The 23,607-nt window shown below is 43.4% G+C and overlaps 1 protein-coding gene across 4 annotated transcripts in view; it reads left to right on the forward strand.

Annotated features, from left to right (window-relative positions):
* LOC138569804 (protein adenylyltransferase SelO-like) overlaps nucleotides 1-23,607 on the forward strand; it is a 1,380,025-nt gene that overhangs the window by 627 nt on the left and 1,355,791 nt on the right. For 2 of the 4 annotated variants that reach the window (XM_069648135.1, XM_069648137.1), the window contains exon 1: nucleotides 413-745. The exons of the other annotated variants lie outside the window; for them this stretch is intronic. In XM_069648135.1, the coding sequence (XP_069504236.1) occupies nucleotides 559-745 (187 nt within the window). In that variant the 5' untranslated portion in view covers nucleotides 413-558. Of the gene's footprint in view, nucleotides 1-412; nucleotides 746-23,607 lie in introns of those variants that run through there. 4 annotated transcript variants of the gene reach the window in all.

A 23,607-nucleotide genomic window follows, 5' to 3' on the forward strand; every position in this document is an offset into this window, starting at 1 on the left:
ACGGAATGGGTGTTTTTAGAAGGGTCAACTAATATGCACCATATCAAAGTCTCAAAAGTCGGCGCTGTTTTCCTATATTGGAATATGAGAGTTTTGGGCTCTGCCTCCAGTGCGATGCTCCCCGAGCTCCGCCCTGTTACAGGATGAGCAACTGACGTGTCCAAGGAGTGAGCTGTTCCCACTCTCCATTCCGGCTCTGCTTTGGGATATTACTTGTATTTTTCCCCGTAGCGGCGGTCCGACGTTTAATCTAATTTAAAACCTGCATTGATAATCTAGAAAGGCGGTTCTTCTTTCGAAAGGGCCAGGTTGCTTCCAATCCAAAGAATGTAATCCGGTACTGAACGGGGTAAATCGGCAAACGTTTTGAGAAAAGTGTTTTTCTGTGGTTTGCATCTCTGGTTGCAGCAGAAGAGAAAGTTCATAATTTAAATATATCTGCAGTGTTTTCAAACGGCTGGGATATTTAAGAGAATGACAATTTCCACACGCAATATTGTTGTGTTAACATAAAACCGACTGGATTTGTTTTTTCGAAGCAAACATTCGTTTAGGAGCATGAACCTCTCAGTTACAAGGCTACTCTCTTCGCTGTTGCTACTCGCCTGTTCTGAGTGTTTTGAGGCTGATTCAGGAAGTTTAAAACATTTCTATAACCAATCCAACAGCGCCATCGACTACTGTAAGAGGACAAGGAAAATCTCTTCTTTACACCTGTGGAATCTGTCATCAGAAAAACTGATAGGTATATTTCATTGTGCATGTTTTTGCTTGATAAAGTGTGCTATCAGTATGAATTATTACCATTAACCTGTATGTACTGTTAGAGAACGGAGTGTTTGTATAGAGATGTGAGCACATCATTTAATTTTATCCCGTCCATTGAAACGTCTTTCAATGCAATTTTCTCAAAACTGGATCCACGGAGCTTCGTCAAATTTCACACATTGACTTATTTACAACGCAAAACTGGTTTAAATTAAGCAGTTTTGGAAGAACTTCGTACATTTGAGCATCATGAATTTGATTTAAAATTTCTGACATTGGAATAAAGAACAGTTTTGGAAGAATAACAGTTTATTTTTTAACATCAATTGACATTTTCTACGCATATGTTATAGAAAGCCATAATTCTATTCAAGACACAGAGGCGAAGGATTATGCTTCTTTACTTTCCCGAGCAGCATAACCGATAAACCAAATTAAAATAATAAAGAGAGCAAACTACAAATCCCAGTAGTTCGAGCCTTTACCTTTAGTAGTTCACATTGTTATTGGTCCATAAATAAACACTTGACCTTTTTCTACCAATAGTTCATAAATACCTCCATAAACACTGTCCACCATCTTAGAACCTTTCTCTTTCTGTTGCTGGTCTTCCCAACTTTTTTGCCCCAACCGGTAAACGCTTAACTGTTATCTAACTCCAAACTGTAAATTATGTTCCGGTCTGCTTGTTATCCACCATGGAACCTGAGAAAAATAAACACCATCACAGACATTTTGTCCATTTGGGTGGGTGATCGTGTTATTTTTTATTTATTTTATTGTGCATTTGTAAGGTGCTTATGCATCAAGTAAATTGTGTTTCAAAGCACCCACAGGGCAACACGGGGGGAACATGGGAATGCAAGGCAAATATAACAATGAATGAGAGAGTCTGTCTTACTAGGCCTTGTGAGCATGCATAGAGTGCAAGTACAGAGAGAGAGAGAGGTATGAGGGAGGGGGGTAAGTGCTAGGAGTAATGGAGGGAAGTGCTAGGGCGTAATTTGCAAACTGCTAAGTGACTTGCAGAGGTCAACTGCCTGTGATAGCACAGGCCAGTGGGCGCCTAGTGCAAGTGCTGTGAGTGGGTTTATGCTGAAGGCGATTGGGGGTGGGAGGCTAGGACCCAGGTGGGCACATAAAGGCCCTGGTCACCAATCTCAGTGACTGGAGTTTAGCGAAGGAGGATGTGAAAAGGAAAGTATTGAGGAGCTTCTGGAATCTGAGGAGTTCCGGCTCAAGAGGAAGGGGGGGCTGTTCCATAGGATGGAGTCAACTTAGGAAAGAGATTGTCCACCAGCTCGCTGTTTAGCGATTGCTTGACACACAGAGACTTGGTTCCTGGAGGAACGTAAACATCTGGAGGGAGTGTATTTAGTGAGAGCCAGTTGTAGATAGCGTGGTCCCCCTCCCCAGACAGCCAGATGATGATGCAGAGGGATTTGAATTTGATCCTTGCAGCACCATGAAGCCAGTGGAGAGGTTTTAGGGATGGAGAGATGTGGTCCCTGGGTGTGAGGCTAAGTCTTGCATCCCTATTCTGGATTAGCTGGAGGGGACGTAGAGCGGAAGAGGCTAGATTAAGGAAGAGGCTGTTGCAGTAGTTGAGCCTATAGAGTACCAGAGCTCTAAAGACATTGAGGTTCTGGGGAAAAGTGAGTAAAGAAAGGATTCCTTTGAGGCGGTAGAGTTGAAAGTGGGCCTTCTTGGCAAGGTCCTGAATGTGAGGGAGGAAGGAAAAAGGAGTCGGAAGATGATTCCAAGGTTTTTGGCTTCAGATGAAGGAGAACAGGGAGAACCCATAGAGGGCTGCCAGAGTGAGGGGACGAAGGGGGTAGCAGGAGTCCCATTGTGAAGGATCTGAGTCTTGCTGGTATTGAGGCAGAGATCATTGGAGGCACACCAGGACTGGGTTGCAGATGGGCAGTCACGAATGATGGAGGAGGTAAGGGAAGGATCACAGGGAAGTTTGAAGAAGAGTTGTGTTTCATCTGCATAACACTGCAAGTAGGGGGAGTAGGTGGAAATTAGGTGTGCAAGCGGGGCAAGATAGATGTTAAAGAGCAAGGGAGAAATGTTGGAGCCCTGGGGGATGCCACAGGTTGAGATAGAGGTGGGAGAGGAGAAAGAACCCGGGATAACCTGGGAGGGGACGGTCATTGAGGAAGGATGTCAGCCAGTCCAGTGCCCGCTCCGAGATAAGGTATTGTGGAGTCGTTTTATGAGGATAGAGTGATTGACCGTGTTAAATGCAGAGGAGAGATCAAGTAGAACGAGAACGGCAGGAGAGTTAGAATCAAGAGATGCAAGCAGTTCTTCACGGGTGTTCATAAGAGCAGTTTTCGTGCCTCTAGAAGCTCGGAATCCAGATTGATGGTTGTGTAGGCAACCAACAAGCTCAGTATGCTGGGGTCAGTTGGGGGAAGACCAGCTTCTTCAAGAGTTTCCCAAGGAAGGGGGTAATTAAGATGGGGCGGTAGTTAGCCAGACAAGACAGGTCTGCATAAGGTTTTTTCAGGAGGGGGCGCACAAGAGAATGCTCGAGGGAGGAGGGGAAAGACCCAGTAGCAAAAGAGCAATTGCAGAAATCAGCAAGTGCATGGGCAAGAGAGTCAATATTGTCCTTAATAGTTCTGGAAGAACGGGGAGAACTGTTAGAAGGGGATCTTCATAGAGCGGACGACTGTAGTGACCTCGTCAGATGTGATAAGAGAGAAAGGCAGAGGGCGGATGGGATGCCATAGATGGCAGGAGGGCGTGGAAGGTCCGAGGGAAAGAAGCAAGGGTGCTCAGGATGTCCTGATTTTTGCAGTGAATTGTTTGGCCAGTGCATTGCAGAGGGCCTGGGAGGGAAGCAGTGAGGTGGAGACTGCAGAAGGGTTGGCTAGTTCCTTGCAGAATCAGAAAGTGCAGGGGCAAAAGATGTGTTAAATCAAACATTTGCATAACATAATATATTACAACATAACATTTGTCATTGCTCACGATTATCAGGGTGGGATAATCCTTTGTCTCTGTGTCTTTAATAGAATTATGACTTTCTATAACGTATGTGTTGAAAATCTGAATTCTATGTCAAGCCCTGGAGGCTCAGAATATTCTTGTTCTAAGCGTACTTACCACCAACGTTGTTACCTTTTCGACTGGTTTGAAATTACATGTCTTGGAGATCGACTAATTTGACCAATCTGCTGCCTTCATGATGTCCTTCAGTCGAGCACACTCATTAAATGTCTTGGACGTCATGGTGCCTCTCGCTGAGTGGGTGCCATAACATGTAATATCAAATGCCTGCTTGGCTCATAACCCATTTCATCCATCCTGCCAAAGTAGCTGAAGCTACTGCCCCGAACGGTTTCCTTGGAGCAATGAGCTCCTGTGATCCCCCTGGAGGTCGTATATCCCTTGTCATATTTATATATGCATGTAAACACCAGGCATAGTGTGGGTTGACCCGGGAATGAGACATGCCCTACTGTTCTCAGATTGTTTTTTGTTCTCCTTTCCGTGAAATATAAAACGTTACCCCCGAGGGTGTACATTATTTTTTATAACCTCTAATGCCCTCATGCCTGATACTCTTTTGCATGATAACAAACATATTGTCACTTTTGCCGTTAACTCTTGCCTGGATAACTCATTGTTGTCTGGCCATGCTGTGACCATCAAAAACACAATGCATATACCCCAATCTTGATTTCTCCTAATTTGAATTGTTGTCAATATATCACTAAGGCAATTTAAGCAAACATTATTATTACATGGAAAAAATGCATTTATTCATATTACAAAAGAAACACCATTATTTAAATAACTCAGACATTGTGATGTAATAGCTTTGATAAACAAAAAAATGAAACATTTCTCTTAGTTGTAAGAGTGAATGTCCTCTTACTTAGATACACTTCCAATTGTACAAAGCACAACTCTTATCAATCCTACATAAACTGCATTCATACTGAAGGTGAACTAACCCTGCAAGTTTTAAGATTTACAACATGCGTCGGTTTCCAAGCACTGCTAGAATGTGAAACCTATGTACTGTGAACATCTTCAACACTGCATCCCACATTTGGTCATGTTTCACTTAATGTTATAAATCAGAATATACCACTAGTACACCAATCAAAGGATACAGACTGGTATTCAAAAAGGATACACTTGGAGTCGTCCCTGATGTTACGGAGTGACCTGAGGTAGAACGATGTCCGTCAATATTAGACCTTCCAACTAATGTCACTCTCTGGCTTGTTAAGTCGACAGCCAGAGAGAGTAATCAGTGGAAAGGGCATGGAAGGAACAATAACCACCAGACTGTTGATATAAATAAAGAATTACATTAGAAACTGGACCAATATCAAGTGAGCAGCTATGCGCCTTTCTAAAGTACACTAACCTGTTGATCAGGACAGTCATAGGTAGAATCCAAAATGTCAGCAGGTATTCCAAGGGAACAACGACAAGGAAGGAAGTTAGTAGAGGGAACTCGAATGGAACAAGGGCCACACTAGAGTCAGGTTGGTGCACACAGGATAGCGTCCATTAAGTCCAGTGCACGATTCCTGAAGGGAAAACCAAAAGGTGTAGTGGAAATTGGTGAATATTGTTCCAGGAAAGTGATGACTAATAATGCCCTTGTAAGGACTACCTAATTGGTATCCGTGAGGGAATTAGACTGAACTCACAGAATAAGCAGAATGAAAGAAGTCCCTATGTAAAAAGAGTAGTGGGACTGCTGTAGTAGAAGGGAAAGTGGGACTCCCGTTATCAGGAATGGACTAGCGGGAGAATGGAGCGGAATTGATAGTGGGAATAGTGCTATCAGGGAAATGGAGTAGCGGTTGCCACTATGAAGAAACAAAAGCAAGGTGGCCAACTGAGAAAGCAGCCGGCTGCTCCGAGCGGAACTGGAGCGGATATGTTAGGAGGAACCGCTGTGGAACGCGGTGTAAGGCTGGTTGCCGACTTAGAAAACAGCAGGCTGCTCCGAGTGGAACTGGAGCAGGTATGTTGTTAGGAGGAACCACTGCGGAACACGGTGTAAGGCTGGAGCCGCAAAGGAATTCACTGCAAACTCCGAAGCTCCGGAACGTCAGGTATCGAGATACGATCAGAAGCATCGTTTGCACTGATATGCCTTGTTATATACGTGTCCACTCATGTTAGTACACGTGACCATGAACACAGCAGGTGATGATCACGCTGCGGAACATATCACATGATGAAACCTGCGAGAGTATCGAATGAAAACAATTCAGAATGTTTCCTTTCCAATGCGCAACAATTCAGAATGTTTCCTTTCCAATGCGCTTGTAGAATGAAAAAGAATGTTACCATGCGCTTAAGGACGTGATGATTTCTAATGAAAGCGTTTCCCCGGCAGCTTCCAAAACAGTCTCCACTGTGTATAGAACGGCCTGGCAGTTCTAAGGGCCGTGTGGGCAGGTAACCTCAGCTGTTTGGGAGTTCTCTGTGTGGAAGCAGATGTGCCGGGTTTGAGTGGGCTGACAGGCATGACACTTAAGGAGGTCTGACAATCTATATTCTGCATATCAACAGGTGTTCCCCTACTGTCAGTCTTATGTGTCCCTATGATATCAATGAGCGGGCTGTATTAATGGTCCTGTATGCTTTGTCCTGCACTGCCATTACAAAGTGTGCTATGTGTACTACATCTGTTCTAGCTGGATGAACGTTTCTCTCCATGCAGCAGCTATGCCAGTTTGCCCATGCTGACCTGTAAGCCTTCCTGGTTCCCGGAGCCCAAGACTCCTTGATGATGTGTTCAGCCTCGCTCGATAATCCTGGCCTAGACCAGGATCCCCTGAGATCGATCACGCAATGAGGCTGAGGCTGCTTGATCTCAGCAGTGGATGTTTGAATTATCGTGTTGAGCATCGGCAGAGCAATCGGGTTGTCGCATGCCATCTCCAGCAGATCGGGGAACCATGCCTGGCCCCTCCATGCCAACATTATCAGAATTATCGACACCCATTGCCTCCTCACTTGGGCTAGCATTCTCGCTATCATTGAAAAAGGCAGGAATGTATACTCCAAACGTGGACCCCAATTCTGCAGAAAATCGTCTGTCACCTCTGGGTCTGGTCTCCAGCTGAAAAAACAAGGTAACTGTTCAGCCTCGATGCAAATAGGTCCCTTTGAAATGGACCCCATCTCATCATCAATCTCTGGAAAACTCTTTTGTCCCGCTTCCTATCTCTGGCATCGCTGAGGAACCAGGAGGTCCAGTCAGCTATTTCGTTCTGGTTGCCTGGAAGGTATTCTGCCATCACAGATACTCTTCTCTGGAGGCATAAGTGCCAGAAATCCGGTGCCAGTCCTGCCAACATCCTGGTTTTCGTGCCACCTAGTCTGTTTATATATCAGACACGTTGTTCATCTTGAGGAGAATGCAACATTGAGCTCTCACCTGTGTCCAGCATTTCACTACAAATGAGTCTGGAAGTAGCTCTAGGCAGTTGATATGCAGATCCACCTCCTTTCTCTGACCATCTTTCTCCTGTCGTCAGGTGCCCACATCAGGATCCCCATCTACTGGAATCGGACTCCATTACCAGGTCCGGGGATGAGCCAAATATAGCTCTCCCGTTCTATGCCTCCATGTGATGTAGCCATCATTCCATTTTTTATTTTTTTTTATTTTTATTTGGTTGGTTGATACAATCAACCTTTCAAATATATACCATAGTTCCAGACATATCATTATTTTCAACACCACATTAAATTGTTTCATCATAAAATATATTAGAATACATAAAACAAAAAAAAACAATATGAAAGTGATTAGTCATACATAAAACAGATAGATTTCTTTCACAATGAGCTTTAAACATCAACTCCTAACGGATTTCTTTGGCAATTTTTGGAAATATTGCATCCAAAAACTGGATAATCGCCACTCTGATAGCCAGTTTAGAGCTTGTTTATATTGCCATATTTCTTTCGGTTCCATTGGGCAGTGTTTAACCATCAAATTCTTAAAAAAGATTTTTTGTTTATTATTTAACATAGGACATGCTACTATGCAATGTTCTAATGTCTCGCTTTGAGATCTATCTAAACAAAAGCGGCAATAATTTTGTTCTTTTGAAATAATCCTTCTTCTAGCCATCACATCTAATGCAGGCCATAAATTTAATCTGAAACGTAAATATTGATCACGTATATATGGAGAAGGACATTTAACCAAGTAATCAGCCATTACACGAAATTGCTTATGTCCAAACAACTGCGCATCAAAATCTTTATAGCGCAAACAACTGTTTCGATTAACAATCCAGTCTAATTGGTATATTTTTACTTTGGATCGCACTGGATTTTGTAGCAACAATTCCAAAGTAACCGAATCTTCAGCCAATGCATCTAAACTATATTTGCACCATATTTTGGCAAACTCATGTTTACTTGCAAGTAAATGTTGTGCCAAGACACCCAGAATATTACATGTGGGCAGACCCATAAGGGACTTCATTAATAGTGCACACATTTTCCACACAGTTTGCGAATAAAAGGATAATAACTCTAGTTCAAATCGGATTAATGGTAATGGAGTAGATTTTGGAATATGAAGCAATTGCTTCCAAAATCGGAATTCGAGTTTATCCCACCACTTACGATCTTTCGGCTTAGATGTCTCAATGCCATACATTAGAATTGGTATCACTTTTTGCTGATAAAATAGCATAATGTGCTGAAGAGAATATTTTCCATATTTACCTCTGAGTACTTTTGCTTGCGAGATTAATGTTTGTAATTGACAATTCATCTCTTGCTCATATGTCTCATTGGTCATGAATTTAGTTATCGTGATTCCTAAGTACTTATATTGTTGTACTTTTAGAAGTTCTACATTTTGCAACTTCCAAGCATAAGATCTTATTTTTGTTCTTGTATTTGGTTTGCACACCACAACTTGTTTTTTCTGTATTGATCACCAAGTTGGTTACAGTTACATATAATTCAAGTTGGGATAACACGTTTTGAAAACCAACAGGCGCCTGTGACATGAGCACAATGTCATCTGCAGATAGCAGATTTGTTGAGTACCTAGTTTTGGAGGATCACATAACACCTTTCGTAAAGATATACCCCAATCAAACAAAAACAAATTGTTGAAGACAGAATACAACCCTGTTTAAGGCCACGATATGTATGGAAAGAAGAAGATAGTTTCCCTGCTAGTGTCAGTCTAACTTGTATTGACGTGTCATTGTGCAGTAACCTAATCAAAGCAAGTATCGAAGAAGGACAGTTGTTCCCCAGTAATTTGTAATAAAGTCAAAATCGGTCAATGGAATGAAATGCAGCTCGGCAATCAACAAATGCTAAATATAGCGGTTGATTCCGAGTTGCATATGTTGATCTTATCATATTTAACGTAATCAAATTTGGAATAGTGCCAAGGCCAGCCACAAACCCTGATTGAAATGGATCTCTAAGATGTTCTTAGAACGTCCGCTCATTAAGTTCTTTCAAAAGAATCCTTGAGAACATTTTCCCAGGAGCATCCAGAAGTGCTATGGGTCTGTAACTGCTAGGCAACATCTGATCACCCTTTGTATAAATCGGAACAAAGATGGAATGCTTCCATGTCGCAGGAAAAGATTGAGATTTGTTTATTAAAGAAAAAATATTAAACAATATATTTGCCACAGTACAGGGTGTCTTTTCAATATTTGGTTGGAGACCATCTGGACCACAAGCTCCCGACTGACTGGCCTTTTTTATTTAATAGCAGACATCGTCCAAATCAAACTTAAGAACAAAACTTTTAGGTACATCTAAAGATATTAAACTCAATGTATTTTGAGGTAGTGAATATAGTTCCGAAAAGTGTTTGATCCAATTTTGTTCAGTGACGCCATTGGCTTGGACAATGGCTTAGGAGCCATGTACCACCTGATTCAATATTGTCCAACCTTTAGCAATGTTTTTGGTTTGCAAAGCACACAACATTATGGCGCCATCCCTTTGATATAATTCGGCCCGCCTAGCCTGTATCCAATTCATATATTTAGTTTGGATATTGGCTAACAGGGGTGCTCTGATGGCTACTGGTTGTTTTAGTGCTTCACACTTTTGGAATCGATAGAGAGTTTTTCTCATTTTCACCTCATGATTAAAGACGTGCAACTTAGGCCTGTGCAATCTAGCAGTAGAGATCTTAAAGGATACACTTTGGAAAACTTGCATCATATCGGAGTATACCATGTCATGAGCTGAGTCTCCTGCTCTCATTTTGTTCGTCTGATCATCCAAATATTTATTAAAATTACCTAAGGATTCCTCTGACCATCATAGTTTATTACACCCGGCACTCAGGGTAAGAGCAGCTTTTTGGTACAAGGTTCTAACATTTACATTATAATTCAAGATTGGCAATTTCACTATTAATTGATCATGATCACTAGCGCTAGTTTCAATTATACAAAAATCAGTGATTGAATGAAATAACTCCACGTTAACGTAGATGTAATCTATTGTGGAGGCACACTGGCCTCTACGCCAAGTTGGACGGGGGAATATCCGATTGAAATGCTCCATTGAGCCTGTGCAAATCGTGATATTTTATGGAGCAATGCCATTTTGCCAATCTGGTGTTTTTAGTTGCTGGGTTCTCCGATACACAGTCAAGATTAAGATCGCCAGCAATTAGTACATGTAAGACTGTTGAATCCAGTGATATACATTTCTTTAATTCACCCAGCAACCATTGGATATTCCCACCGGATTCCAATACACATTTAACAATGCATAGGTGGTATCATGTATCTTAACTTCAATGAGTTGCATGTACTTATTTGGGGTCGCCCACTCCTCTGCAGAGACACCTTGCTCCACTTTGATGGCTATGAGAAGTCTTGATATAGGCCTCGCACAGTTTGCTTTTAGGGCTGCATTCAGAAAAATATCGTTATTGTCCCATAAAGGGACCGCGGTAAGCCAAGTGTCTTGAAACATGAGGATACTAAATTTATTCAAGGAACTTTCATTGTTATTTATTAAATGTTTAAATCCTCTTGTGTTCCAGCTAATAAGTGAGATATTCAGAACATTTGTCACTTGCGCTAGTTAGTTTGAGCCTGATGAACATTTGCAGTTACATCCCATTTGACTGCACTCAGTCACCTTTTGCTGAGGTGCGGGAATGTAAACTCTAGCTTTGCTTGTCTGTTCTTGTATGGTACTGCTAAGTTCATTTGTTAAAGAATCAATCAAGATTTCGAAACCTAGAATCAATTTCAAAATTCACCAGGCGGGGGTCTCCGTCAAATAAACGCACTCGCAAGTGAGTTCAAAAATTATTTATTTCCATCAAGACAAAGGCTTCCGCGGAAGGGCCGACACATGACACCATCATAGGAATACTGCCAGTGTGAGCTACTAACATTACAGAGCTGATACATTTTATAGGAAAACGCTAACATTTAGCTCTATGGCTGGCAACAAAACGAGACACTTCCAGACATAGAATTTCCTGCCAAAATACATTTGGCTGTTATCCCAGACATTGCGGTGAGAAATACAAAGGCCGGACATTGCTAATGGCTATTAATTCATATGACTTATCAGGGTTTGTTATAACATGTTCAGGATGCAGATGTGACCTTGGCATGCATGGTTGTGCAAACAAGCATCTCGTCAAACTTGATACAGTGGGGGAATTTTGCAAACCAACACATATCTTGCTGAGGCTACAATAATTTCCTTTTATGGGCTGTTAAACAAAAGCAGGACATACATTTTACAGGGTGACGCATGAGTGTCCGACAAAAACCCCCCTTCACACACATTCCAAGAAATGTCAATACCAAAAATAGATGGTTTTATGCTTATGTTTGCGGGAAATATCGCAGCTGCCGAACAATCATTATTAATGAAAGAGTCCCAAGGGTCGGTGAACACACGCTGACTTGCAGGCCGCACACTGTGGGAAGGGAAGCAAGAGAGTGCTAATAGACACTGTTATGTACGCATTTACAGGAAAGGCAAGCAGGGGGACATTCCTAAATCTATGAGTAATGTGTGCTCAAAGCCAAACCGTAGGCCTCATGCATGGACACAAAAGAGCAGTTGGTTTAACATGGACATAATGCTATAATGTGAACAATGGTTTAGTCTTGCTGAAGCAAACCAATATGGCAGCTCTTTAGAGAAATTATTTCTGTATTTACAATCGACCCTTTTGCATCAGCAAGACTATATCAGTAATAACCTTCGTGTGCCTGGTATTTATTCATCCTTTTAACAGGTGCTATCTCCCTGTTAGACACTGGCTGCGGCTCTTTGTCAGGCACTGGACAGAGCCCAACTGCGGCTCTCCGTTGGTTCAGTTGTTCAGTATACGTCACATATTTTGGCTTGAATGTTCCACCCTCTTTATTTTCGTTGTCAGAAACATCAATCTTTTGCAACCCTTCTATCGCCTCCTCCAGTTTTATCATCTCATTGGTTGCCATAGCATTAGTGGGTTTGCGTGCCAGTGCCCCCATCATTTTCCTGCAGCAATCTCCTATGACAGATACACATAAGGGAAAGCACTGAATGCAACAGCAGCAAGCAGCTATCAATCCTCCTATGACAAGTAGAGGGGTAAGAAGCTTACAGCCCCAGCTCCATAATAGATCCCATCCCCGGGCCCAAATTCAGAGTGTATTTGAGCTGCCATTTTATGCATTTCATCGATCCCCTTAAAGATGTCGGTACTTTAATCAGATGTGAAGGTACAACAGGAAGTTCCAATTATTTTACAAGCTCCTCCCACCTCTGCCAGCATTGTATCCAATACCAGACGATTTTTAATGCGACCATCCGAACTGCCTGTATTTCTTTAGTAATATAAGTGAGTATCTCGCTGGTCACATTGAGTTCCTTTTTCACTAATCTAGCCAGATGCCTAATGCTCCGGGAGTTCATAACTATTCCCATTGGCATCACTATACCCTTTAGAAAATCAAAAAATGTGTCCCAAGTGGTGTCTTCTTCAGTGATAACACCTCTCTTCCTTCGTCCGTAATTCCCCATATTCAATTTTGTCCTCCTTGTTTCTTGTTTTAAGTTCACTGCCTCCAAAGGTTTGTAATGCAAACCTAACATTATATAACCAACGGTACATCTACCTTTCCAAAAGCGGGGCAACCAAAGAAAGGCGTTCTGTCCACAAATAAACATTGCCCCCTTTGCAGGAAGAAAGGGCGATGGACTATCATTCATATCTACCGTAATATAACAATTGTGTAGACCCATAAACATGCCCTTTTTTCGACATTAGCATCAGATATACCTTTAAACCTGGCTTTGCCATCGTCATGAATCATGCTTTCACCATCGTCATACTTTCTGTATCGTTGATAACAGAAGGGGGCCTTTCAGACTATATTATGTAAAGGGATTAGGAGGGGCAATTTTCCTCCTCGTCGTACTGCAAAAAGCTGGGTTGGGTCTATTTCTATTTCTTTGCTTGGGCAAGGAGTGGAATTTTCTAGAAACCGGGTTGCGTTGGGTGTTAGGGCAATGTGGGTTGTTTTTTAAAAAGCGGTTTGCGTTAGGTGTGATAATGTTAGTGGAGGAGCGCAAAATAAGATCTCGCAGGGGCACACATGTATCATTTGTAGCGGGAGTTGCGTACCAGAGCAGAAGTAACAGTATTTAGGATCTGGTTCGTATCATTCATCCATGTCAGGATGCTATTCCTGGGGTGCTTCTTCCGATACTCCTGATCTACGTGAGGAATAGTTACCATTTCTGGTGTCGGGGGCTGCATTGTGGCGGGTAACAGGTTACGAGCAACATAAATATCATGGTGTTCAAAGTACCAAAAGAATATAGGAGACCCTACTGCTATAAAGATGTTGACAAGGGATAAAATGAGCTTTTCCTCTGGGGTGCATGCATACCTATTAACTCGTGGACTCCTTTGTCCTGCATCCTCGTTATCCATTGTAACAACCTACTCGGTTCCCTCGCACAGGGCTGATCCCAGATGGATGAGTTCCGGAACTTGGCTGTCAAATGTCACACGTTACATACAGTATATATTTACCCAAAATGTTTAAAATCCCTAACAGTTACCCTAACGGTGCCGTCCGTTTATGCGCTAGATCTCAAGGGTTGCACAGTATAACCCATTCTGCTCTCACCGCTTCAGGTACCTACCTTGACACGTCTCAGTGAGGCTACTTCCTACCCTTGAGGGGCTGCTGATGCCATTTCATCTGTGTGTCTCCGTGGGGCTACTTCCTTACCCAGGAGGGGCTGCTGAGGCCACTTCATCTGTATGTTCAATTGTCCTTGCTTGTTCCAACCCTTTACCAACTCTTTTTTCTCAGCCAGGTGTCAGAGTTCAAACATAGGCAATCAATGCTGCTTCCTAGGGCGCAGATTATACCTTGGAGTGTCTTCTGTTGGTTTGGCTGCAAAATGGTCCGTATCCTTAGTTGGGGGGTGGAATATCTGAGGTGGTGGTCTTTTCAGATGGTTGGCGTTAATCCATGTTTTATGGCTAGCGATCTTCACAGAAATCTGTGTCGCCAATAGGACCAAGTAAGACCCTGCAAGCAGTTGGTCCGGTCAAAGCTTTTGACCAGGACGTAGTCTCTAGGCTTGATAGCGTTGCCCTCTCCTTGTAGGGCCGGCAGAGCTTCTTCTTTCATCTGTTGATGGATAATAGACAGTTTATGCATGAGTTCAGCACAGTATTCCCTCAATAATGGCTGTTCAATATCACCAATAGCTCTGGGTTTTGGGATTGACCAGGCACTTGGAGGTCGGCCCATCACTATTTCAAAAGGGGACAATTTGTGCATCCCCTCTGGAGTGGTCCTCATGCTAAGCAATGCCAAAGGAAGTGCGTCTGGCCATTTTAGATTTGTGGAGGCACAGATCTTGGCCAGCTTATTCTTCACCACAGAATTGGCACGTTCAATAATCCCGGCTGATTTTGGGTGATTTATTGAATGGAATCTCTGATCGATTCCTAAAGCAGTACAGACATACTTCACAACTTGGCCAGTAACATGCACTCCATTGTCAGAGTACAAAAGGCTGGGCACCGTGTACTGGTGCGCCCAGTATTTCAAAATACACTTTGCTGTGGAAATAGCAGTGTTATCTCTCAGGGGGTAGGCATCTGTCCAGCCAGAAAACCCACACCTCATCACAAGACAATATTTCAATTTGGCAACTGGTTCCATCTGTATAAAGTCCATATACACCACCTCAAATGGCTGCATAGGGAGCCTTTTATGACCTGTGAAACATTTACAGATTTACCCACATTATGCTGGAGGCAGATGGCACACTGTGCTGCCCAACTCCTGCAATATGATCCAATTTTTCGGTTCTTCCATACCTTGCTCAGAATATCCTCCATTGCACTTGCATTAATGTGGGCATTCCCATGTGACATGTCTACTATCATGGGTAAATAACTGTCAGAGAGCAGCCACCTCATTTTAATTTTATCCAACCACACACCCTTGGAAGTTTGTTCATTGTTACTGTCCTTAGTCCATGCTTTAACTTTGTAATCTGCTGCTTCTTTTTGAATGTCTCTTACTACTTCTTCAATGTCTCTTCCCAGTTCACCATCCCTCTTCCCTTCCACATCCCTTTGCATCATGTTACATTCTGGAAGGGGCAATTCACAATATTCCGCGGCATATTTAGCCACCTAGTCTGCCAAATCATTTCCCTGACCCACAACATCTATCTTTCTATGGGCGGAGCACTTCACTATAGCCACCCGAGCGGGTTCAACCAATTCTGCTAATACTTTGCTTATCAAATTACCATGTTTTATTTTGGTACCATGTGAGGTGAGAAACCCTCTTTCTTTCCATAGCAGGCCAAAATTAAAGGCCACACCATGTGCATAGGCTGAATCCGTATAGATGGTCACAGCTAAGTCCTTGCTTAGTTCCAGAGCCTTTGTTAATGCCCTTAATTCTGCAGCTTGCGCTGATAACTCAGGTATGCGTTCCATATGGACAATTTCATTTTCAGTTGTTATCGCATACCCAGCCACTGTCTCCCCACTTTCCAATTTGCAACATGAGCCATCACAAAATAGAACCCCATAACCTCCCTCCAAGGGAAGATCACTCAGGTCGACCCTACCTCGGGTCTGTTCATCAGTGCGTATTAGGCAATCATGCATGTCTTGATCTCCCTCCTCACTTGGCAAGGGCAAAAGGGAAGCTGGGTTCAAAGTGTTACATCTCATGACAGTTACATTTGGTGCAAACTATGTCAATTCATATTGTGTTAAACGGGCTGCCGTTAGATGCTGAGTCTGAGTTCTATTGAGCAACACATCCACGGCATGGGGGACATTATGGCAGTTCCCAACACTAAACCAGCACTTTGCTTAAGAGCTACCGCTGCTGCAGCAGCAACTGATCGCATACAAGGGGAAAGCGCTGCAGCCACGCTGTCCAAAGTCCCAGAGAAATAAGCACAAGGCCTTTGCCTTCCATTTTGTTCCTGCGTTTATTTTATTTATTTATTTATATTTATATAGCGCGCAAGCAGCCCAGGGGCAGTGAGGCGCTGTTACTTGCAATAGCTTAGTTAGATGGTACAGGCATGGTAGCGATTGTTGACACATTATGAATACTACAAGACATCATACTGTTGTTACAGATATTGCATTTGGTCATATATTACAACATACATGAAAAGTATTCGTGCTGACGTGTCTGGCCTTATGTGAAGAGGGTAGTTTTCAGCGTTTTGCTGAAGGTGGTGAGGGAGGCCTCACCTCGGATAGTGGGTGGTAGGGCATTCCAGTGAGTGGGCACGAGATAAGGGAAGCTGGATCCGCCCGCTTTTACTCTTTTTACTAGTGGCACAGAGAGCATGTTGGTGTACGGTGATCTAGTTGGCCTGGTAGTGGAGACGGGGTGGATCCTTTGTGAAAGGTATGCTGGAGCAGTGAGGTGAATGCACTTGTGGGTCAGTGTTAGGGCTTTGAATACGATCCTTTCCTTTATTGGGAGCCAGTGGGCTAGTTTTCTGGCCTCCAGAGATGTGTTCTCTTTTAGCAATGCCTTGGGCTGCCCGGAGAGCATTGTTCTGTATTACTTGTAGTCTCTTTAAGTTTTTATTGGAGGTTCCTAGAAAGAGTACGTTACAGTAGTCTAGCCTAGAGCCGGTGATGGCTCTGGCTATGTTGGTGCAGTTCTCTTTGGAGAGAAAGGGTCTGACTGCGTTCATAAGTTTGGCATGATATGCAGCTGCAGATGCTATTGCTTTGACTTGTCTGTCCATGGATAGGCAGGAATCCAGGTAGACTCCCAGAGTTTTGACAGAATCAGAGACCGGAATTTTAATGGAATCAATGGTGAAGTGGCTGAATTGGGCATCTGGATTTTTTAGCGTGTCGGGGGAACCTACCAGGAGGAGTTCCGTCTTGTCAGAGTTGAGGCATAGTTCGTTGTCTGCCATCCAGGCTTGGATGGTGTTGTAGAGATTGTTGAGGGTCAGGGAGTCAGTGTTATAGTTACCTGTGAGAGTGAGGAGGATCTGAGTGTCGTCGGCGTAGTTGGTGTAGGAGATGCCCATGGCGTCGAGGATGAGGAAGAGGGGTCGTGTGAAGATGTTGTATAGGGTGGGGGAGAGGCAGGAGCCTTGGGGCACCCCACAAAGTATAATGGTTGGTGATGCGGCGGCTAGGTCAGAGAATACTTGCATGGTTCTGTCTTGTAAGAAAGAGGTGGTCCAAGATGGGGCACAACCTTTAAGCGTTAATACAGATAGGGCACAACCTTTCTGTTCATGTACAAAAAGGGTAAATGGTTTGCCCTAATTGGGTGTCCCAAGCCCCGGGGCACTACACAAGGCGCTTTTCAGAGCGTCGCAGGCCTCTCTCATTTCTTGTGTGCAAATGAAGGGTATCTGATCCTTTTCCGTTTTTAGACACTGTAGAAGGGGTTTAGCTAGCAGGGAGAACTCCGGGACCCAATGATGGCAATATGAGGTGATACCTAACAGGCGTCTCAATTCTTTAAAGGTACTAGGATAGGCTATTTCTTGAATTACCTGTACCCTTTCAGGTGACAGCGATCGACCCTCTGCAGTGAGAACGTATCCCAAATAATCAACTTTTAGCCGTACATATTGCATTTTCTTAAGTGACACTTTGTGACCATGGTATGCCAAATGCTGTAACACAATCAGGGTACCTTCTTTACAACTCAATTCAGTGTCTCCACAAATGAGGATGTCATCCACGTACTGTATGAGCATCGCCCCAGAGGGTAACAAAATCTCATCCAATTGTTGTTTTAGTGCTTGGCTAAAAATGGCCAGTCTTTCTGTGTAACCTTGGGGTGCTCGGCAAAACCTGTGTTGCCGCTGTGCTAATACAAAGGACAAAAGGTGTCTCGATTCTTCAGCTATGGGTATGGAGAAAAATGCATTATTAAGGTCCACTACGCTAAAATAAGTGGCTGTGGGGGGGACCATAGTGAGAATACTGGTCACTTTGGGGACAACTGGATACCTGGCATCCACAACCTTGTTAATCCTCCTAAGGTCAATAATAAATCTGTACGGGTCACTTCATCTCCTTTTTTTATGAACCGGAAGCACCAGAGAGTTACATGGGCTGTCATCACACTCCTCAACAACCCCAAACTGTATCAAATCCTGTACAAGCCTAACCAATGCTGCTTCCCCTTCTGGAGATATTCTGTGTTGGGGGGGTCTGGGTTAGAAGGACCCCATGTTTCACCTTGATCACAACAGGGGGAATGTTCAGAACACCTACATAATTACTGCCAGCAGCCCAAAGCTCTGCGAGCAGTACTTGTAACTCTGGCGGCAATGGTTCAGCCAGATAACAACCACCAATACTGGATTTACATATAGTCATGCGAACACCTGTTGGGGAACAATAAATAGTTGCATTCAAAGCTTTCAAAAGATCCAATCCAAGAAGATTCTCAGGACATCTGTTGGTGAGTAATCATTTGTTTGTCAATTTCACTCCACATATGGATGTCTCAACTCTCTGGGACACTGAAGTACATATGGGTTCCCCACCAAACCCTACAGAAACCTTATTTTCACCCGATAGTGGAACTGAGGGGACGGTCTTGGCATCAACCGAACTGTTAGCTGCTCAGGTATCAATCAAGCATTTAACGGTGGGGTGCTGTCCTATTTGCAATTTCACATACGGTCCTTTCTGGTCTATAGGAACAGACACCACCTCCTCAGGTTCACTAGGGGCGTTTCAACTCATTGCTGCTGTATTATCAAAAAACATTATTCCACTCAATTCATCTTCCACAAACCCATTGCCATTCACTTGAACCATTTGTCGCTGCGCCGCACCAGCTGAGAATACATTATTTTCAGGGTTTATAAACTTTACCCGTCCTTGGGGTGGCCCCGCAGGGGGTCCACCTCGACCTCTTCCTCTCCCACCCGCCGGTTGACCACCCCGTGCCATTAATGTGGGACAATTGTTTTTCCAATGTCCCGTCTGCCTACAAAATGAGCACTGATCTATTCTTGGGGTGTCCATTGCTGGGCGTTACCTTTGGGGTTTCTTACCTGGGGTCTCTGGTCCTTTGGTTTATTATAAGGTGTCTGTATCAATTGTTGCATTCACACTTTGTTTTTTAAGTTTCTGTCAGCCTGTCATTTACCTTCCATTTCTTCCTCCTCCTGCCGTTCGTAATATTTAGCCATCTCTAGGATCTGGGACTGGGTGCTTGCCTGCCAAGTACTCTCGCCCAATTTAAGTGGTTTCTTAATTCCCTTACGTAAACCCTTCACAAAGTCCATGGCAAAATATCTCTGACCCGTGGGGCCGCTAACAGACTGACCACTGTGTGCCTTAAATGCACTTTCGAATTTCAGGAAATAGTCCCCAACCGTTTCTGCAGGGCTTTGTATAACGGCATCCATTTTCTCAACATTCACATCCACCTCTGGCTGCACCTCACTCAGTGCCTTTAATATTCTAGTCCCTAGGGTTTTTAGGTAATCCGGAATGGGGTCAGTTGGTTTCCGATCCTTATCTTGTATTTCTAATGCGGTCCAGGCAATTGCATGCCCAGGGGGGTCCCGAGATCTAAAAGGTTCCCATACATCAGCCGGGGTTATGGTGGACATCACATGATCGATGTTCTGTAAAGTCAAGGTACACATTTTAAATAACACTCTCAGCTCTCTATAGAATCCCGCAGCATTAGTCCTAGGGCCCGGGGTGCTTTTTATTATACTAAAAAATTCTGCCCTAGTGAGGGGTACATAGACATATGTTTTCGTCACAACGGGGTCTTTGTTTGGGTCTGCATTTGCTGTTACAATGGGCGCACATTCTCTCAGGGGTGCCATCATTTGGATCCCTGGGAGAAACCCTTCTAATAATTCTCTGAACAATCTTCGTGTCCTAAGGGATCTTCAGCTTCCCAATTAGTGTTATATGATTTTAACTCGGCCTTGCACTCTCTCACTTTCTTACAAACATCCTCCCGCCCACCTGCTTCACATTCCGATCCTATCTTGTTCAGAAATCCCTTCAAACATATCAGTTGGGTTGCCTCGTTATGGATGGCAAATATGTCCGTCCAGTAGTCAATTATCTGAGCATATTTATTCCACAGAGCTGTCCGATCTCTCTCAGTGTTAATGGTCTGATAAATGTCATACAACCCCACAGGCCACGGGCGCTTAACCTCGTTTTTCAACCAGTTATGAACAAGGTCGCTATGTATTCTCATTACTTGCCGGAATTCCTTCTTTTGGCAGGTGTATAACTTCTGTTTTACCCCTGCCTCTGGATCATCGAACAATTCTCACGCCATGTTTTCTAAATTGGTAAATTCAGCTTGTGTGTAGGTGGGATGTCTAGTTAAGTTCCCTGTTTCCTTTTCCTCGGTACTATTTGGATCCATAGTGCCGCTCTGAGGACAGTATGGGGGTGGGGGTGCAGAGGAGGGTGCAGAATGTGTAGAAGGCGCAATGTTACTCGGAGATATGACAGGTATCGTTAGTTGCAAGAGATTCTCTGTTAGTCTGATTGCGTCCTGATCAGCCTCACTGTCAGGACTAGCAATTTCCTTTCCGGTTTTCGGGAGGAGTGGGTACATACCCTTACTATACTTTATTAGTGCAGCCCGATCCTCTACATCTAGCTGGTGCTCAAACTCTTTATCTAATTCACAGGCCTTCTCCTGTATGGTTCATTTTTGTCTCTTCCTATCCTTTTTATCTTGGGACATTTTCTGCTTTATCGCTTCTGTTCGCCAGTGGCGAACAGCATCGAGTTGGGCGGGGCGGACCTTTTTTCTTAGCAATACCAATTCTAAGTGTTCAATCGTTTTCACATCAAAAGTACCTGCTTTAGGACATTTGAACTGAATGGACTTCTTGGTATAGTCCTCCCAATTTTACTGTACGGCCCCCAGCCCATAATTCGTTAACATGGTATAACACAGGGTGCCTTCAGCAGGCGCATACATAGGTTCCTCATTCTTATTTCGGTCACACAAATTTCCCATTATTAATAATATGTCCTTACCAAAGTTGAATAATACGTACCATAAAACTGATACCAATTGTGGCTTACCATCCACCAATAAAATTTCTGCAGATACAGTTCACTCACCGCACCAAGGAGACCTCCTTCCTCTGTCTGGTTCTATTCTTCGGCAGAGCAGTCTTCTCTCCTTTTCCTGAACCCCGTCTTAAGACGGAGACTGTGCTGTTTGCATCAAGGGTGCGATAGATGTTTGGGCCCAGAAGTCATTGTCTGAAGACACGGTTCAGTAGAAGGCACGCATCAAAGCGAAAGACTGCAACTGCGAAGCCAGCACAGGGACGCCAATTAGTCAATTTCAAAATTCACCAGGCGGGGGTCTCCGTCAAATAAACGCACTTGCAAGTGAATTCAACAATTATTTATTTTCATCAAGACAAAGGCTTCTGTGGAAGGGCCGACACATGACACCATCATAGGGATACTGCCAGTGTGAGCTACTAACATTACAGAGCTGATGCATGTTATAGGAAAACGCTAATATTTAGCTCTATGGCTTGCAACAAAACGAGACACTTCCAGACATACAATTTCCTGCCAAAATACTTTTGGCTGTTATCCCAGACATCGCGGTGAGAAATACAAAGGCCGGACATTGCTAATGGCTATTAATTCATACGACTTATCAGGGTTTGTCATAACATGTTCAGGATGCAGATGTGACCTTGGAATGCATGGTCATGCAAACAAGCATCTCATCAAACTTGATACACTGGGGGAATTTTGCAAACCAACTCATATCTTGCTGAGGCTACAATAATCATTTCCTTTTATGGGCTGTTAAACAAAAGCAGGACATACATTTTACAGGGTGACGCACGAGTGTCTGACAAAAACTCCCCTGCACACACATTCCGAGAAATGTCAATGCCAAAGATAGACGGTTTTATGCTTCTGTTTGCAGGAAAGAGCGCAGCTGCCGAACAATCATTATTCATGAAAGAGTCCCAAGGGTCGGTGAACACACACTGACTTGCAAGCCGCACACTGCGGGAAGGGAAGCAAGAGAGTGCTAATAGATGCTGTTATGTACGCATTTACAGGAAAGTTAAGCAGGGGGACATTCCGAAATCTGAGTAATGTGTGCTCAAAGCCAAACCGTAGGCCTGGTGCATGGACACAAAAGAGCAGTTGGTTTAACATGGACATAATGCTATAATGTGAACAATGGTTTAGTCTTGCTGAATCAAACCAATATGGCAGCTCTTAAGAGAAATGATTTCTGTATTTACACTAGTGCCTACAAGTGACTTTTTGCCATCCATATAGTGTTTTGGATAACTCTGGAATTCATCCAAATCCTAACTGAACTCAGTTTCAGATCGTCCAAAAATTCAACCAATACTATATCCGTAGAGATAATATCCTCAAGTTGGGGGATGTCAGAGAATATGGCTAGAATTGACCGACGGTTTTGATCGTATTGCATGAATGGTCTCAGTCTGCAGGCCAAGCTAAGGGAGAAGGTTGCTGGACGCTTCATGACCTGTGTGCCTTACACCTTTTATTAACTAATGTTGGCTTTGTACCAACGTTTTGTGTATTTTTTGATGGACTGGTTCCTTTCTTCAAAGCTGATTGAATTAATTGTAAGATCTCTGGGGCAACTTCAGCCAAAAGTGCATACTTCTTCTCTAAGGCCGTTGCAGGACCACTACTAGACGTAAGGACATGACTCATACGTTTCTGAACATTCTCAGATACATACCGATCTCTATCCAGCCCAGCCCTGCGAGTTAATCAGTAAATTAGTAGGCACTAAGTTATCATCTACTGATTTTGACGATGTACATACCCAGTGCTCCAGATAAGATTTTGAGGTGGGAGTATTTTACGCATGTTTTTTCAAATTAGAGAGTAAATGCAATATCAAGAGAGTAAAAATTAGTTTTCTCCTCTGCAAGAGAGTAAAACGTATCCAACACATACTATCGAATAGTATATTTTAAAGCGCAATATGCAGAGAGGTGATGGAAGTCTTTCTTGAAAGTAACAGCTTTAAAGTTGTACTGCGTTTGTTCCAAGTACATTTTTCTGAACAAACACAGTAAAACTTTAACACCGCCAGTTTTGGGGAAAGGCTTCCCTCACCTCTCTGCCTAACAAAATGCAAGTGCGCACATTCAGGGGTGCACCTAGACTAAAATTTAGGTGGGGGCTAACCTTTCAAATGTTGAGAGGGTCACTAACTTCAGAGACGGTGGAGGAGTGGCAAACTTACTTGTGTAGGCTGCATCTAACTTCATTACTCATTGTAATTAGAC

The sequence above is a fragment of the Ambystoma mexicanum genome, chromosome 2q, assembly GCF_040938575.1.
Source record: "Ambystoma mexicanum isolate Mex_15411 chromosome 2q, UKY_AmexF1_1, whole genome shotgun sequence".
NCBI classification, from domain to species: Eukaryota; Metazoa; Chordata; class Amphibia; order Caudata; family Ambystomatidae; genus Ambystoma; species Ambystoma mexicanum.